This window comes from Natator depressus, chromosome 4 (genome assembly GCF_965152275.1).
Source record: "Natator depressus isolate rNatDep1 chromosome 4, rNatDep2.hap1, whole genome shotgun sequence".
Taxonomy (NCBI): Eukaryota; Metazoa; Chordata; order Testudines; family Cheloniidae; genus Natator; species Natator depressus.
The window spans coordinates 19,439,561-19,457,236 of NC_134237.1; the positions used below are offsets into that span (position 1 = coordinate 19,439,561).

General features: G+C 39.6%; 1 protein-coding gene across 12 annotated transcripts in view; it reads right to left on the reverse strand.

Moving 5' to 3' along the window:
* The window catches only part of MAPK10 (mitogen-activated protein kinase 10), a 241,583-nt gene that overhangs the window by 100,151 nt on the left and 123,756 nt on the right, over positions 1–17,676 (reverse strand). For 7 of the 12 annotated variants that reach the window (XM_074950540.1, XM_074950535.1, XM_074950543.1 and 4 more), the window contains one exon: positions 413–582. In XM_074950540.1, coding sequence (XP_074806641.1) covers positions 413–582 — 170 coding nt within the window. Of the gene's footprint in view, positions 1–412; positions 583–6,668; positions 6,759–17,676 lie in introns of those variants that run through there. The other 5 variants (XM_074950544.1, XM_074950534.1, XM_074950541.1 and 2 more) reach the window with 2 other exon arrangements.

Consider the following 17,676-nt stretch of genomic DNA (forward strand, 5'->3'; position numbering starts at 1 on the left):
TTTATCTGTCATGTAGATATGTGAAAGCTTCAAGATGCTATGGGATGTGAATTCTTTCTAAATAGGTCTCAGTGACTTTTATTGTGCCAGGAGTAGAAATTACAGGGTCTGTTTGATATATAATTTGCACTTCTACTGCAAATAAGGGGTATAGCTGTCAATTATTGTAAGATCTGTCTCCCACTTTCTTGCTAGTTAATACTTGCTATGTGGAGAAACAAACCCAATGCTACCATTCACAACAGCAAGAACATTTATTAGCAGAACACTAGGCTCTTTTTATCAAGGGATGTCTGCTGCTTAACTGTTATTTTTACAATCTTAGACAATGTTTGGAACTAGCAAACTCTAAAGAAAGGCAGAAGGCATATCCCATTTAAAAGCATAAATAAAAGAAACTGAAGAGACTTACCAAACTATTCCCTGAGCCCCAGAGCCAATAGGTTTTAAGTTCTGGTAGCGCTTGAGAACGGTGAAGGTCGAGTCACCTACTTCCACGCTGTAGAACTGGTTGTCAACTTTGCTTTTGCTCATGTTGTAATGTTTGGCAATATATGACACATCCACTTGTTTCCCAAATCCCTGTCATGGAGATGAGGAGTTGACAAAAAGACAAAACCAAGACCAGTAAACCATCAGCATAACAATGAAAGAGAGCCTAGTTTTCAAATATGTATCGCTATCATTTTATGCTCATTGTCAGAGACTTGTACACTGTCAGACGATTTCTCAGAGGCTTTCAAATACAACAGTAAACTCTCCTTCACTTAGGAAGCTTCCTTTGCAAAGCCATGAATCCTCGTCTAGCCAGTGTCTGTAGAACAGAAATTCCCAGCCATTGGTATATGCATGCCATTACTGGTACTTCAGGCCTTTTGCAGGAAGGTTCTATATGGTGCTCTTGAAGCGTTTTGGTCTGACTTTCCTCTCACACTGCAATAAACCAGGTGTAGCTGAGAACTCCTTTAACATCAGTGGACTTAAATCAATGTAAAATGGTGCAAATGACATGGGAATTAAACTCTTAAGTTTTGTAAACTGTAGCAGTTGCCTGAAAAAATAAAGGGCGGGTGTGGGTGCTACTACTGCAGAGCATCAGGGCAAAGCCACAAATCATTTCAGATAAGCACAAAAACAAGCCACAATTATTGGACTGATCCTGCCTGAGAGATTCTGAGCAGTTCTCATTGAGCATGGCAGTGCACAGCCCTTCTTTGATTTAGACCCTTGTCCCCTTGTCTCAGACTGCACTAAGTGAAAATTATTAGTAGACATTCTGACAAGGAGGAGGATTCTGGCACTATGACTGAATTTTAAAATGATAGGGCAAATCTTAGACACCTATCAATTTTAGCTCTGTCCTTCCTCAAGCAAAAGTTTCACTGAAATAAAACTGAACCAGAGTAAAAGCAGAGTAAGCACTTCAGGATCTGGTCCTGCAACAACAACGAGTAACTTTCAGAGGGGTACAAAAGCCTCTGAAAAGCAATACAAAGTATTTTATCATAAATACACGAACATCTCCATGTATAACTAAGAACAGTAGCAAATACCAGCCAGTTTCATATCCCTAGTGGTCAGTAAGAAAATAGGAGGGTAATCTGATATGGGATTTATAAGACCCCTCCAATCACATAATGACGTCTTCTGACATCCTCGGCAAATGCCATCTTTTTGACCCTTTGATGATTTGAACATTACATATTTATTTTCCATTTTATCACTCCAGCATATAAATCTTTCAACTGAAAAAAACAAAGACTCTTAAAGCCTATGATTAAAACTTGGTATATGCCTGGATTTTTCATGCACTGAATGCAAGACCCCAACTGAGTACTGTGTCCTAACTGTATACTTTGTATTCTACACACTACAGCAAAAACTCTGGATTTGAAAAATGTGAAAGTACAGGTTCATATAGGTATCAATAACTTTAATTCAGTTTCCCCTGTAGTAATTAGCAAATGATCTGGGTGATTTCCCCCCCCAAAAAAGTCACAGGGACCGATCTCATCAGCTTCTGAGCAAATAGTCAACTGTCCTGAAATATAAAGGGTGGCTGCTATCAGCTCTTTGTGCTTTTTACTGCACCTAGCACAACAGGGCCACAATCCTGATGGAAGCTTCTGGTATTAACTTCATTTACATTAATACAATAATAGTAAACAAACAATAGGTTTAGTGGACTGAATAACAGATGGGATTCTTTTGGGATTAAAATCACTGCAAAAAAGTTAGTAATGTAAGGCCCCATCTTGCAAGATGCTGAACACCTTTAATGCTCATTGACTTCAATGGGAACCAAAGGTGCTCCATATCTTGCAGGATGGAGGGTTAAGTAACTGATAGTACATGCATGGAAGTCAATGAAAGTTTCTCTATTGCCCTCAATGAGCATAGGAACAAGCCCCAAGTCTGCGTCTTCCACTGTCTATCCGCCACCCTCCCTTGTTTTCCATCATTAATTCCTTTAAATCCATCTTTAGTTAGAGAAATCCCTTTCACTTATTCTATTATTAAAAACAATAGATCATAATATATTCAGTTATATAATCAAAACTTTGCTGTCACAATCAACTGTGATACATGGCCATAGAATTCAAACAGTGTGATTTTGATGGGTTGGGGCAAGGAGAAGAGTTCATTGGGAGGATTTTTTTATTTGCTTGTTTGTTTTTAAATGACAATGCCAATACTCCATAAAGTGAGCGTTACAATTCAAAAACTGACCTTGTCAAGATCATCTCTTCTTGGTTTTGCCTTAGAATGCTTAATATTCTAACTGTCAATTTTCTCATGAGAACAACCACTCCACTGGATAGCACTGTTTAATTATAACTAGCTCATTTAGATAATTTGTTTGAAATATTCTGATTAACATGGCTGTTCATTCAGGCAGTAAACATCATTTTCAGAGAAGCAATTAAAATATTACAGTTCGTTATGAGCCTGACAGTGCAAGGATTTTTTTTTTTTTTTTTGGAAACACACACACACAAAAAAAAAGAGTTTTATGGACTCTGGCACAGTGCCAAATTCAAGCTTCAAAACAAAGTCCTGAATGACTCAAAAATACGTTTGCAGAAACAGCCTACTTCTGAATTGCACTGTGAAAGTTAAGCCTTGAACAGTCTTCCATTTTCTGCAGAGAAATATTCACTTGGTTTGCTCAGTCCTGCATACCAGAACTGGAAGTGAGAGGCAAGTACCTCTAAGTAGTCAAACAGACTGCAATGTGTTCTATTCCATTATCATTTTCTGTACAGTGAGGACAAAGTTCACATTGCAAGCCTCCTACTCTCAACCCAGCATTAGTTATTCCATCAGAATACTAGTCACATTCTTTAGTGCTATAAATATATTGATAAAGAAGGTGAGACGGGTTTGGTTTGGTTTGGGCAATCTAATGATACCAACTATTGTCCTTGCATTCACTGATGACATGATGCTACATGGGTGGATATCCAGGGCAGGGAAAAGACATTGATGCAATATTAATTAAGAGAAAGTTCAAAAAAATCAAGATGTTTAGAGCTTAAGTGTCAAATACTGTGTTGACATGCATCCTATGCAATTCCTTTTATAAGTCAGCGCACAATTAACCTTCATCAGTGTTCACTGTAGGCCTAAGCAGACTCACAAAAATAGTTAACAGCCTAGTCAGCAAGTTTGTCATTTGCCCACACATATATTCTCTCAAAATACTGGAAATAAATTTAATTAGTCCATGACAGGTTCCCACCCAAAAAAATTAGAGAACCTACTATCAGGGTGCATGGGCAAGATCATGATTAATACCTAGTGATTTCTGACTGTGAAGCAAAGAGTTGCTTTCATATCTTATCAACATACATTTCATTTAAAAAAAACAATTAAAGTTTATGCTGAGCCAAATTCTCATTTGAGCTATTTCTTTCACACCAGGCCCCACTCAAAATTGGGTTTACTTGGGATTTAAGCAATTTATAGAACTTGTGTGGGTCTTCTACGGAGGAATAACTTTCATCCTGAAACAGTAAAAAGAACAGGAGTACTTGTGGCACCTTAGAGACTAACAAATTTATTTGAGCAAAAGCTTTTGTGGGCTACAGCCCACTTCATCGGATGCATAGAATGGAACATATAGTAAGAAGATATATATATACATACAGAGAACACGAAAAGGTGGAAGTTGCCTACCAACTCTAAGAGGCTAATAACATGGCTGCTACGCTCAATGCTGAAACAGTGTCGCCGATGTCAACAAAGCTTTTGGTGAAGCTGAAATAAGCTTGCAGCAAATCTGGATCACGTTATAGTTTTGGGGTTCCAAACTAATTGTACAATTCAGGTGGCCCAAAACTAAATAAAAAAGTATTCCCTCCTCCCCCTTTGAACAAAAGCCACTTTAGTTTCACACATTTCTGTCATTCACTATTAGAACTAGATGATTACTGCCAAACAATACAAAAAAGTGCCTGGATAATTGCTTGGATTTTAATATGAATTCAGTTTGGGTATGCTTGTGCTTGCTTGCTACATACATTTGTGTGATTAAGTTTTACTGCATGAGCATTCATGGGAACTGAATACTCAACTCGCATGTGTAAGCATTCATGCAGCATTTTCTTTTTCCAGTCAACTTCTGAAAACTTAATCAATTTTGGAAAAGTTAGTGAGTACTACAAGAAAAAACCCCTAGTCATCATTCATTTTATTGAACTAAGTGACAAAAGGGGGGGGCGGTATGAATAGGGAAAAAACAAAAGTTTCAAAATTCAGTTTACTGAAGAAATATTTTGAAAAAAAAAGTATTCAATTTTGAACTTTGCAAAATAGAAACGATGTCAAATTTTCATTTTTATTTTATTTATTTGCAAACTTATTTCTTCATTTTTTGATCAGGTCTAGACATCAGAGCTATGGAGATTTACACCAGCGGAGGATATGGCTCATTATGTCTGGCAAGGGAAGAGATACATCTACAATTTGCTTAATGCCAAAACCACAGAAATAGAGCTGTGAAGACTCCATCAGTGGAAGGGTTGGAGAATGAATTTGCTTCGGGCATTGCTAAATCCTAGCACACTAGAAAACACATTATTGGCTCTTATGGAACAATTAAATGAAAAAATCTGATAAAACTCAACCAGCAATTGCTGCTTGACACTCAACTTTGACTAGCTAAATTATTCTTTTTCAACCTGGAGGGCAAAAGAGAAGGAAGTACAATAGTAAACAGAACCAGATTTATGATTCTCAGAAAGAGTCTTCTCTCGCCTTTGCAGATGAAAAGACCAGAGAACTTTATTCTCATATTATGTAATTCCACTGCTTTCTTTGCCTATTTTCCACTGTAAAAACTCTATGGCTGTCCATGAACAGGTGCAGTTTTATTTTGGCTGTTTTTATGGACACTTTTTACCCATATCCCATGATTGGCAATCCTAATATATCACAAATACTTACGGTTCAATATCTTAAATATGTCTTTACACGTACTTTATACCTCCTTCAGCTTGCCGGGCTCAGCATTTCCCCCTCTGGCGATGTGTGGGTGGGTTGGGGGGGGGGAGGGGGAAGCACACAGAAGGACCTGGAGTAAATCAGCCCCACTCCAGAGAGTTTGTATTCCTCACTCAGGTTTTATTTTCCAATATTTACAAAGTGGGCCTGAGGGTAGGCCCAAGCAGTACTCTTCAGTCAAAACAAAACAAAAAAACCCTTGCAACACAGTAATAGAAAACCTTTCCCTGCCCCACTCTGGGGTGCTGTCTTATGATGCCGGCCTCTGGATGCCAGTCCTTCCCCAGAGTCCCTCCCTCCTTTTCTCATGAGAAGATGGGTTTTTCAAAGGTCAGAAGTTGCCCTTAATTGGATTCAAGTGTACCTAGCTGATCTGAGGTAGCTCCTTTTCAACTCATAGGGAAAAGGACCTTTAGCATTCTAGGGCTACCACACCTGCCTTCCACCACTCTCTGGTCTGAATGTGTCACAATATATACCTATATATATATATATATATGTATATAAAGTACTGTCATTCTATTAGTGGGCCTGACCCAAAGCTCAGTGAAAGTCAATGGAATGACTCCCATTGACTTCTATGAGTTTTGAATCAAGACCAGTATGATAGGTACTTTGTTGAGGGCCAGACTGGTGCTGACCCTATCCTGGATGTGTGGGGCATATAGAGGGAAAGAGAATGGGATGGAAGCCCCTGCGCAGTCAACCTAGCACTAGTGATGTCCTTCCAATGGTGGCCATAGCCCCACATCTCTCTGTCTCATCCAGAAGAGAGTGACCAGCCTCGTGAACAGCATATGTTGCAGGTGGCAGAACTCCTGCTCCAGAGTGCACTACCATAGATCCATAAGAGCAACTGCCACTTATTCAGATAGAATCCCTCCAGGGATTCAGGTGTGTGCAACCCCTCCTCACCCCTTACCTCAAACACAGGCAATGTCTTATACCCACCATCTGGTCCCCAAAGTCAAAAGGAAAGAGTTGTTCACATAAACAGGCTCAATCATGACATCCATAGAGTTTTTTCACAAATTGCCAAAGTGGAAATAAGGGCTTGAATCTGCAAATTCTGACTCTCCTGAGCAACCTTACCAAGTCAAAGATTTTATTCATGTAATAGCTACATGCATAAATAAGGCACAAAGAAAGCAAAACAGACCCACCTCTGACAAGCCAAGTATTCTTTGCCTTCTTGTCGAGTTTGTTTCTATTGATAATTTTTTGAAACCCTTGTCATAGTGTCCCTTCCTCATCTGTGTGGGCAGATAACACAACACAATTGCCATCATTTAGGATTCTGACCTACGGAATGTTTCCCCTACTCAGCCATGGGGCTCAACTGTTCCTTTATGTCCAGTCATTTCATTTTTATGTCCCTTCCCTTGGATCTCTTTCCTTGAGCACACTCTCTTTCATCATCATCCTTTTCCAAATGGTCCCCAGGCCAGTTCTTCCTGATATATGTCTAAAGAGACTTTAATCTTTTCATGTTCACGAACAAACACATTCCTATATGCTGTTCTATTCTATATTCTTTTGGCCCTTTCTTTAATGCCAACAACGCCTAGCATTTGGTTATTTCACTGCATTTCAGAACCCTCACATCTTTTCATCCCCTCTGATGGTGTCAGCTGCTTTAATATTTTAATGGATAACTGCATTTGTAGGATAGTTGAGCTTTTATCCTTATCAGACTCCTAGAAACAGTGAGTGCTACAAGCAAGCGTGTACTCAAAACCTTACAAGGACTTATTCAAACGTCTGTCCTACATATGGGTTCAAAGTAAAATTTGTGCTAACATTGGAGGCGATGATTAGAAATGCTACAGCAGTGAGAGATCATGAATCTCCTCATTTCCCCAAAAGGGCTGTGAGACTATGCTCAGAAGGATATAGCACAAGCAAAAGTGATTAAAAAGTAGTTTGCATGCAGGTCAGATTGGATGTAAATCTTGGCTAAATATTGAATCAGACACACAAAAAGCCATCTAGGCTGTAATTCTGCAAGGAACAATACAGGAATTCTACGATTAACATGTGTTTACTTAAATCACTGGTTATTCTGAAATATGAATTTGGGCTGACCAAATGCATATTGGAACCACAGAGAAGCCAATGAATCATCATATCACACCATCATGTATTCTGTGTATGCAACATATAAATTAAAGATTATTTATATCCCTCTTACTTTACAGTCAGGTGTCAACTATATCTAAGGCTCACAGGTAGCCATAACCCCCACTACTCTAAAAAATAGTTTTTGATACCTAAAAGTGTCACAGTTTAAAAATCTGATTCCTTGAGATTTTCTGGAGCTAGGAGTGAATATTGTGCGACCTATTAGGAAGCCAGGAATCTCTCATTTCCAGTTCTATAAAGCTCTCACGTCTACTCCTGCAGAATCACATAATATTGGAATTTAAACTGGTCTTACTAATACGTGTGCATTTAGAATTGTATTATTAGTGCTCATTTGAAGCTTTTTGCTGAACTGCTTACTCAGGCAAAGCTCCTACTGATCTCAATGGGAGTTTTGCCCATATAAGTACAATATCTGGCCCTTAGTCAACACAAATGTTTTTGGGAAAAAACTGGACTGGGAGCTCTAGACATTAAAACCTCTTTATACACAGAACAGGGCCTACACATGCAAGCTCCTCAGACCACCCCACACAAAGGCATGTGGTGCTTCACACAGAACATAAAAGTTGCATGGTCCCTGCCCTGAAGAGTTCACAAAGCCAACACATAGACAACATAAAACTCAGGTCATAATAGCAAGGAGGGAGGAGGACATATGAGGTCAAGAGAGACCATGGGAGAAAAGATTCTTTGAATAAGTGTGTTATCAACAGGGACATGAAGGAGAGAAGACATTTTGTAAACAAGAAATTGAGCAATGTCCCAAGCACAGGAGGCAGTGAACGCATGAAGCCAAGAATTGGTAAGAGACACCAGAAAGGCAGCAGTGAGCAGGCAGGATTGTAAGGCGCATAGGAGGAAAAAGGAAATGAGAGCAAGGACATAGCTGGGACAATATTACATAGGCCTTTGAAACCTAGCCTGAATTTGATGCTGTCGCACATAGAGAGTGAGTGACAGAATAGAGGAGATAATGTATTCAGAATGGAGGCAATTTATCTTGGATAGACTGAAGTGGGAGAAGTGACAAGAAGGAGACTCATAGAAGTTTGCAATAGAGGGTTTGGAGTAAGGGTTTAGTGACGCCAATAGTAAATGAAGAGAGGGTTTTGGTTATATTAGGAGGAAGAAGTAACAAAACCTTAGAGAGAAACTGGATGCAGTGAGGGCAGGGAAAGGAGGGAGAACAGGAAGGAAGGGAAAGAAGATCGCCTGATGATTTCAAGTCCGGGAGATGGGAAGGACAGTGAATGTATCAACAGCAGTAAAGAAAGGAGGTGGCATAGAGAGTTTAGGAAGAAAAGAAAGACATGTAATGATATGCACTATTTCTCTAGCTTACTGCATACATTGATAATATAATGCAATATTTCATAGTGATATTAAATAGCTCTGCAATCGTTCAAGAAAGTAGGATACATCTGAGATTCTGATCAACATTTAAGAGCTTTTATCCCTACTGTGAATGCAGGGTGAAAAGGAAGATACACGAATGGACATCACTATTTCCATTAAATGGAAGCAACACCTATGGCCACATCACAACAGACTCATCACCCTATAAATTCTATTTTTAAGATATTATTTTATAATGACAGCACTTGACATGGAAATGGTAGCAAACAAAGGAGTCTCCCTTTTATAAATAAATAAGGGGTAAGCAGCAGAGTAATTAAAATTCCCCCTTAAAAAAAATCACTCTTGATATTAAACAGGCAGGATTTGTAACCTAAGGATCTAAACTGCAGGTCAGCGCCTCTCTTATAGATTATAAGAACATAAGAATATAAAAGTGGCCATACTGGGTCAGACCAAAGGTCCATCCAGCCCAGTATCCTGACTACCAACAGTGGCCAATGCCAGGTGCCCCAGAGGGAGTGAACCTAACAGGTAACGATCAAGTGATCTCTCTCCTGCCATCCATCTCTACCCTCTGACAAACAGAGGCTAGGGACATCATTCCTTACCCATCCTGGCTAATAGCCATTAATTAACTTAGCCTCCATGAATTTATCCAGTTCTCTTTTAAACCCTGTTATAGTCCTAGCCTTCACAACCTCCTCAGGCAATGAGTTCCACAGGTTGACTGTGCGTTGAGTGAAGAACTTCTTCCTTTTATTTGTTTTAAACCTGCTGTCCATTAATTTCATTTGGTGGCCCTTAGTTCTTATATTATGGGAACAAGTAAATAGCTTTTCCTTATTCACTTTCTCCACACCACTCATGATTTTATATACTTCTATCATATCTCCCTTAGCCTCCTCTTTTCCAAGATGAAAAGTCCTAGCCTCTTTAATCTCTCCTCATATGGGACCCATTCCAAACCCCTAATCATTTTAGTTGCCTTTTCTGAACCTTTTCTAATGCCAGTATATCTTTTTTTGAGATGAGGGGACCACAACTGTACGCAGTATTCAAGATGTGGGCATACCATGGATTTATATTTCCGTCTTATTCCCTATCCCTTTTTTAATTATTCCTTACATCCCGTTTGCTTTTTTGACTGTCACTGCACACTCCGGGGACATCTTCAGAGAACTATCCACAATGACTCCAAGATCTTTCTCCTGATTAGTTGTAGCTAAATTAGCCCCCATCATATTGTATGTATAACTGGGGATATTTTTTCCAATGTGCACTACTTTACATTTATCCACATTAAATTTCATTTGTCATTTTGTTGCCCAATCATTTAGTTTTGTGAGATCTTTTTGAAGTTCTTCACAGTCTGCTTTGGTCTTAACTATCTTGAGCAGTTTAGTATCATCTACAAACTTTGCCATCTCACTGTTTACCCCTTTCTCCAGATCATTTATGAATAAGTTGAATAGGATTGGTCCTAGAACTGACTCTTGGGGAACACCACTAGTTACCCAAGGGTAACTATCATGAATGTTGATTAATGACCCACCAGAAACCATGGGAAATTACAGGACATTTTGCATGGAAACAACTTTGTTTAAGGCTGCAAGCAATATCTTCATCCAATCTGATTAAAACATTAGACTGATTTATCAAAATTAAGAAACAATTCACAATCAGACCAGATGAGCTCAACCAATGAATAGCTGCATGATTATCAACAAACATGACCTTTTCTGTGGTTCAAGCTAATCTAAGAGCACTCTCAAAATAATCTCGTTTCTAAATGTTCATCAATGACATTGTTATGGAAACTAGGGAGTCTTTAAAGGATTTTAGAGAGCGCGCGCACATATTGATTGGTCAAGCAATTTACACAGGTTGTCACAGTAATGAGGAAAGAAAGCCACCAAGCAAGAAACTAAGCTAAGATTTTCAAAAGGCTCAAAATTTCCACAAAATCCCAGTCTAAAATTTCATTCTAGGTATTTCTTTTGGTGGTCTCAATGCAGCAAGAATTACAATGAACAAAACTGCTGTCAGATCTTGTACTTGAGATACCGAATTGTTCAAATTAACCAATAAATATGACTATGCATGTCATATCTAAGATAAAATCACGATGAATGACTCAGGAAAAAACATCTTCTTAACATGTATGGATGTGTCTCACTGAAAACTACAAAATGTGCCATATTTTTGATTGTGGTATAATATACATATTATGAAAGCACATAATCCAATAAAGGAAATGTTTTAAGTTATTTTTCTTCTAAGACATGAAAAATATCTTGCCTTTCACTGACTGGGTGAAACCACAGGATCATATTATATCCCAACAAAAAATGTATTGGACTGAAAAAGACCATTCAGGAACTTGTACAGAGAACGCACGAACACTTCTTTTCATCTGTGGAGCAAAAGAAGTTGAGAAGTAGGGGTCTGCAAGACTAAACAAAGATACCTCATGAAGAATGGCCTATTGGAGGTATTTGGGGAACAGATGGACTTGCTGGTTTAATTTCACTGCATGTATATCTGTTAACCCATATGGACGGATTCAAATTCTGGTCAGACAGAAACATCAGGAGACATTGCTGAAACGTGATTGTCATCTTTTTCAGAACCAGTTCTTTACATGCCATAATTTTTAAAATGCTGTTGCTTATTTCTAAGGATGTATTTTGTTTCTTAATCTTAAAATACTTTATATTGCCTTCATGTTGAGGCATTTACATTATTGAGCTACTGATAGAGATATTACACTTAATACTGTAACCTGGTTGTAGAGGGACAGTTTATAATTAGGCCTATGCCACTTTCATGTACAACATAAAGAGCTATGCCTACCGTAGGTAGTCCCAGATAAATCCTCAAGAAGAATATGCTACAAGGAAAAGTTTGCATAGCATTACTTAGAGCCCTAAGTTTCAGTTTCCTATTGTCCTCCTGAATTGATATTATAGGACAAACCATTTTTATAGGAAGGAAGCCCAAGAGGTGGATACTCTGAATGGAAGCAGGACTTTATTATAGTGTATTCCAATGATTTATTCAACTTGTCAACAGACCACCAGTTTTAATAATTCCAGCTACTCCATTCTGTGTAATAGGTCTATTTCGCCAGATATAAATGCTGCCCTTCAGAATCCCCCATTGGTTATTTATCTCCAAAAGATTGCATATTCCAGCAGTCCAGCCTTGTATAGAAGGCCAGGTCCTCAGCTGGTATAAATCAGTATAGTTTCACAGAAGACAATGGAGTTATATGTATTTACATCTGCTGAGGATCTGGCCCATGGTGTACTTTTAAAATGTCCCCTCTGGAGACCATCTTATAAACACCCAGAATCTATGGGGGGGGCTGGAAATTAAAAGTTAAAGGGCTACATTCTGCTCACAACTGCATCCTGAATTTAGAATGATGTAACAGAGCAAAATTTAGCTCATTATCTTGCAAGCCAATGGATTAGGATCAAATTACAACAGGGACTCTTCTGATCTCCAACTCAGGCTCATACAACAAGAAAATATTTTGAATGCACTGAAACCCCAGAAAACCCAAGAAGTGGGTTTGCCTTCTGGAAATGATGAACGTATAGGTGCTCTTTCCTATACAAACTGTATGAATGCCCTTTGGCCATAGTCCTGGGAGGATCTGAGTTGCAGGATCAACCCCTTGCTGCAAATGAACATTCCATGTACATATCATTTATTTTTGCTGGAAGCAATCCCTAAATCCCTGAGGCTTACTCACTGAACTGACAGCTGCTTCCTGCAAGCCTTCCCGGTGACCAAAAAACCCCCTCAACTCATTATTTCTTCATCACTGGCTCAGAAGGATTAACTAACTACAGAGCCTTTCACCTCCATGTCACTAGCATGACTTCAGCAGTGACTAAACATTGCTACCATTTGTGAATAAGCTGAGGATTTAGGTCAGTTCTTACAGGACTGTCATGTGCATCACACATCCCCTCCCCATGCCACAATAACTGATGATACCCTTGCTGGCTGTGGTCCTGATCCAACAAAACCACTTAAAGACGTCCAATGGAACTACTCACATGTTTAAAGTTAAGCATGTGCTTAAGTGTTTTTCTGGATCGTGGCCTAGCTTAGCAGAGAGAGTGAATTAATATAGAATCAGAAATGGGGGCTGAAAGGAACCACAAGAGGTCAAATAGTTCATCCCCCACTCTGAGGCAGGACCAACTAAACTTAGACCATCCCTGACAGGTGTTCATCTAACCTGTTCGTAAAAACCTCCAATGATGGGGATTCCACAACTTTCCATGGAAACCTACTCCAGAGCTTAACTACCCTTATAGTTAGAAAGCTCTTCCTAATATCTAACGTAAATCTCCTTTGCTGTATGCTGAGCCAATCACTTCCTGTCCTACCTTCAGAGGACACAGAGAACAGTTGATCACCTTTATAACAGCCTTTAACATATAGAAGTCCCCCTCAATCTTCTCTTCTTAAAACTAAATATTCCCAGTGTTCATAATCTTTCTACAGGTCAGGTTTTCTAAACCTTTAACTTTTTTTTTTTAATCTCCTCTGGAATTTCTCCAATTTGTCCGCATCTTTCTTAAAATGTGATGCACAAAACTGAACAAAATACTCCAGCTGAAGCCTCACCAGTGCCAAGCAGAGCAGATAATTACCTCTTGTGTCTTACATACAACACTCCTGTTAATACATCTCAGAATGACATTTTCCCTTTTTGCAACTGCATCATATTGTTGTTTTATATTCAATTTGTGATCCACTATAGCTCCCAAATCCTTTTCTGAAGCTCTACTGCCTTGCCAGTTATTCCCCAGTTTTGATTTTTCCTTCCTTCCTCAAGGTCATTTTGAATTCTAAATCTGTCCTCCAAAGTGCCTGCAACCATTTCCGGCTTGGTGTCATCCACAAATTTTAATAAGAATACTATCCACTCCATTATCCAAGTCATTAATGAAAATATTGAATAGTATCGGACCCAAGACAGACTCTTGAGGGACCACATTGGATACATCCATCCAGTTTGACAATGAACCATTGACACCTACTCTGAGTACTCTTTCAACCAGTTTTTCCTAGTTCGTTTATGAGAATGTCACACTGGACTCTGTCAAAAGCCTTAATAAAAATCAAGATAAATCATGTCGACTGCTTCCCCAGCCCCATCCACTGGGTCAGTAAACTGGTCAAAGAAGGAAATTAGGTTGATCTGGCATGATTTGTTCTTGACAAATCAATTTTGGCTATTACTTACTACACTATTATTCTTTAGGTACATACAAACTGATTGTTTAATAATTTGTTCCAGTATCTTTCCACGTAAGTTATGCTGACTGGGTCTGTAATTCCATAGGTCCTTTTTGTTTTCATTTTTAATTATAGGTAGTATGTTTGCCATTCTCCAGTTCTCTGGGACTTCACTCATCCTCCATGAGATCTTGAAGGTAATCACTAACAGTTCTGAGATTGCTTCAGCTCATTCTTAAGTACCCAAAGGTGAATTTTGACAGGCCCAGCCCACTTGAATACATCTAACTTATCTAAATATTCTTTAACCTGTTCTTTCCATATTCTGGCTTGTATTCCTTCCCTCTGGTTGTTAATGTTAACCATGTTAAACATCTGGTCACAGTTAAATTTTTTAGTTTCAGAGTAGCAGCCATGTTAGTGTGTATTCGCAAAAAGAACAGGAGTACTTGTGGCACCTTAGAGACTAACAAATTTATTAGAGCATAAGCTTTCGTGGGCTACAGCAAACAGATGGACATCATACCAAAAGGACTAAAGGTTAAAAATCCATTACAATCTACATATCACACAGACTATGCTGAGAGATTGTGTCACACACTCTCAGAGAAACTGCGAAACCACCTGATCAACATCCTATACAGCCAACAAAGAAAGATTAAGAATGAGCTCTCAAAACTGGATACTCTCATAAAAAAACAACCTTCCACACAAACTTCCTCATAGATAGATTTTACAAAAACTAGACAAGCCATTTACAACATAAACTTTGCTTCTCTACAAAGGAAAAAGGACACTAAACTATCTAAACTGCTACATGCAACAAGGAGCCACAACAGTATTTCCCTTAAGCCACCCAACAATATTGTTAATCTTTCCACCTATACTCTTAGCCTGGCAGAAGAGTCTGTCCTATCTCAAGGCTTCTCCTTATGTCCCTCCAGGCCCACGAACACGATACTGTTCTGTGGTGACCTAGAATCCTACTTTCGACATCTCCGACTCAAAGAATATTTCCAACACACCTCTGAACAACATACTAACCCACAGAATCCTTCCTACCAACACTACAAAAAAAAGGATTCTGCGTGGACTCCTCCTGAAGGTCGAAACAACAGACTGGACTTCTACATAGAGTGCTTCCATCGACGTGCACGGGCTGAAATTGTGGAAAAGCAGCATCACTTGCCCCATAACCTCAGCCATACTGAACACAAAGCCATCAACTGCCTCCACAACCCTGACACCATAATCAAAAAGGCTGACAAAGGAGGTGCTGTCGTCATCATGAATAGGTCGGAATATGAACAAGAGGCTGCTAGGCAGCTCTCCAACACCGCTTTCTACAAGCCATTACCCTCTGACCCCACTGAGGGTTACCAAAAGAAACTACACCATCTGCTCAAGAAACTCCCTGAAAAAGCATAGGAACAGATCTGTGCAGACACATGCCTAGAACCCCGACCAGGGGTATTCTATTTGCTACCCAAGATCCATAAATCTGGAAATCCTGGACACCCCATCATCTCAGGCACTGGCACCCTAACAGCAGGATTGTCTGGCTATGTGGATTCTCTCCTCAGGCCCTAAACTACCAGCACTCCCAGCTATCTTCGAGACACCACTGACTTCCTGAGGAAACTACATTCTATCTGTCTTCTTCCAGAAAACACTATCCTGGCCACGATGGATGTAGAAGCCCTCTACACCAACATTCCACACAATGATGGACTACAAGCTATCAGGAACAGTATCCCCGATAATGTCACGGCAAACTTGGTGGCTGACCTTTGTGACTTCGTCCTCAACCACAACTATTTAACATTTGGGGATAATATATACCTTCAAGTCAGCAGCACTGCTACGGGTGCCCGCATGGCCCCACAGTATGCCAACATTTTTATGGCTGACTTAGAACAACGCTTCCTTAGCTCTCGTCCCCCTAAACCCCTACTCTACTTGTGTTACATTGATGACATCTTCATCATCTGGACCCATGGAAAAGAAGCCCTTGAGGAATTCCACCATGATTTCAACAATTTCCATCCCACCATCAACCTCAGCCTAGACCAATCCACACAAGCGGTTCATTTCCTGGACACTACTGTGCTCATAAGCAATGGTCACATAAACACCACCCTATATCGGAAACCTTCTGACCGCTATACTTACCTACATGCCTCCAGCTTCCATCCAGGACACACCACACGATCCATTGTCTACAGCCAAGCTCTAAGATACAACCATATTTGCTCCAACCCCTCAGACAGAGACAAACACCTACAAGATCTCTATCAAGCATTCTTACAACTACAATACCCACCTGGGGAAGTGAGGAAACAGACTGAGAGTGAGATGGGTACCCAGAAGTCACCTACTACAGGACAGGCCCAACAAAGAAAACAACAGAATGCCGCTAGCCATCACCTTCAGCCCCCAACTAAAACCTCTCCAACGCATCATCAAAGATCTACAACCTATCCTGAAGGACGATCCCTCACTCTCACAAATCTTGGGATACAGGCCAGTCCTTGCTTACAGACAGCCCCCCAACCTGAAGCAAATACTCACCAGCAACCACACATCACACAACAAAAACACTAAGCCAGGAACCTATCCTTGCAACAAAGCCCGATGCCAACTCTGTCCACATATTTATTCAAGTGACACCATCACAGGACCTAATCACATTAGCCACGCCATCAGGGGCTCATTCACCTGCACATCTACCAATGTGATATATGCCATCATGTGCCAGCAATGCCCCTCTGCCATGTACATTGGCCAAACCGGACAGTCTGTATGGAAAAGAATAAATGGACACAAATCTGACATCAGGAATCATATCATTCAAAACCGGTAGGAGAAAACTTCAGTGTTTTACTGAGTGGCCAGAGAGGTTGAAGGGTGGCAATTCTGCAACAGAAAAGCTTCAAAAACAGACTCCAACAAGAAACTGCTGAGCTTGAATTAATATGCAAACTAGATACCATTAACGTGGGTTTGAATAGAGACTGGGAGTGGCTGGGTCATTACACATATTGAATCTATTTCCCTGTGTTAAGTATCCTCACACCTTCTTGTCAACTGTCTAAATGGGCCATCTTGATTATCACTACAAAAGTTTTTTCTCCTGCTGATAATAGCTCATCTTAATTAATTAGCCCCTTACAGTTTGTATGGCAACTTCCACCTTCTCTGTATGTGTGTGTGTATATATATATATATATATATATATATATATATATATCTTCTTACTATATGTTCCATTCAATGCATCCGATGAAATGGGCTGTAGCCCATGAAAGCTTATGCTCTAATAAATTTGTTAGTCTCTAAGGTGCCGCAAGTACTCCTGTTCTTTCTGCAAATTTTTTAGTGATGACTAAAGCAAAATAGACGTTA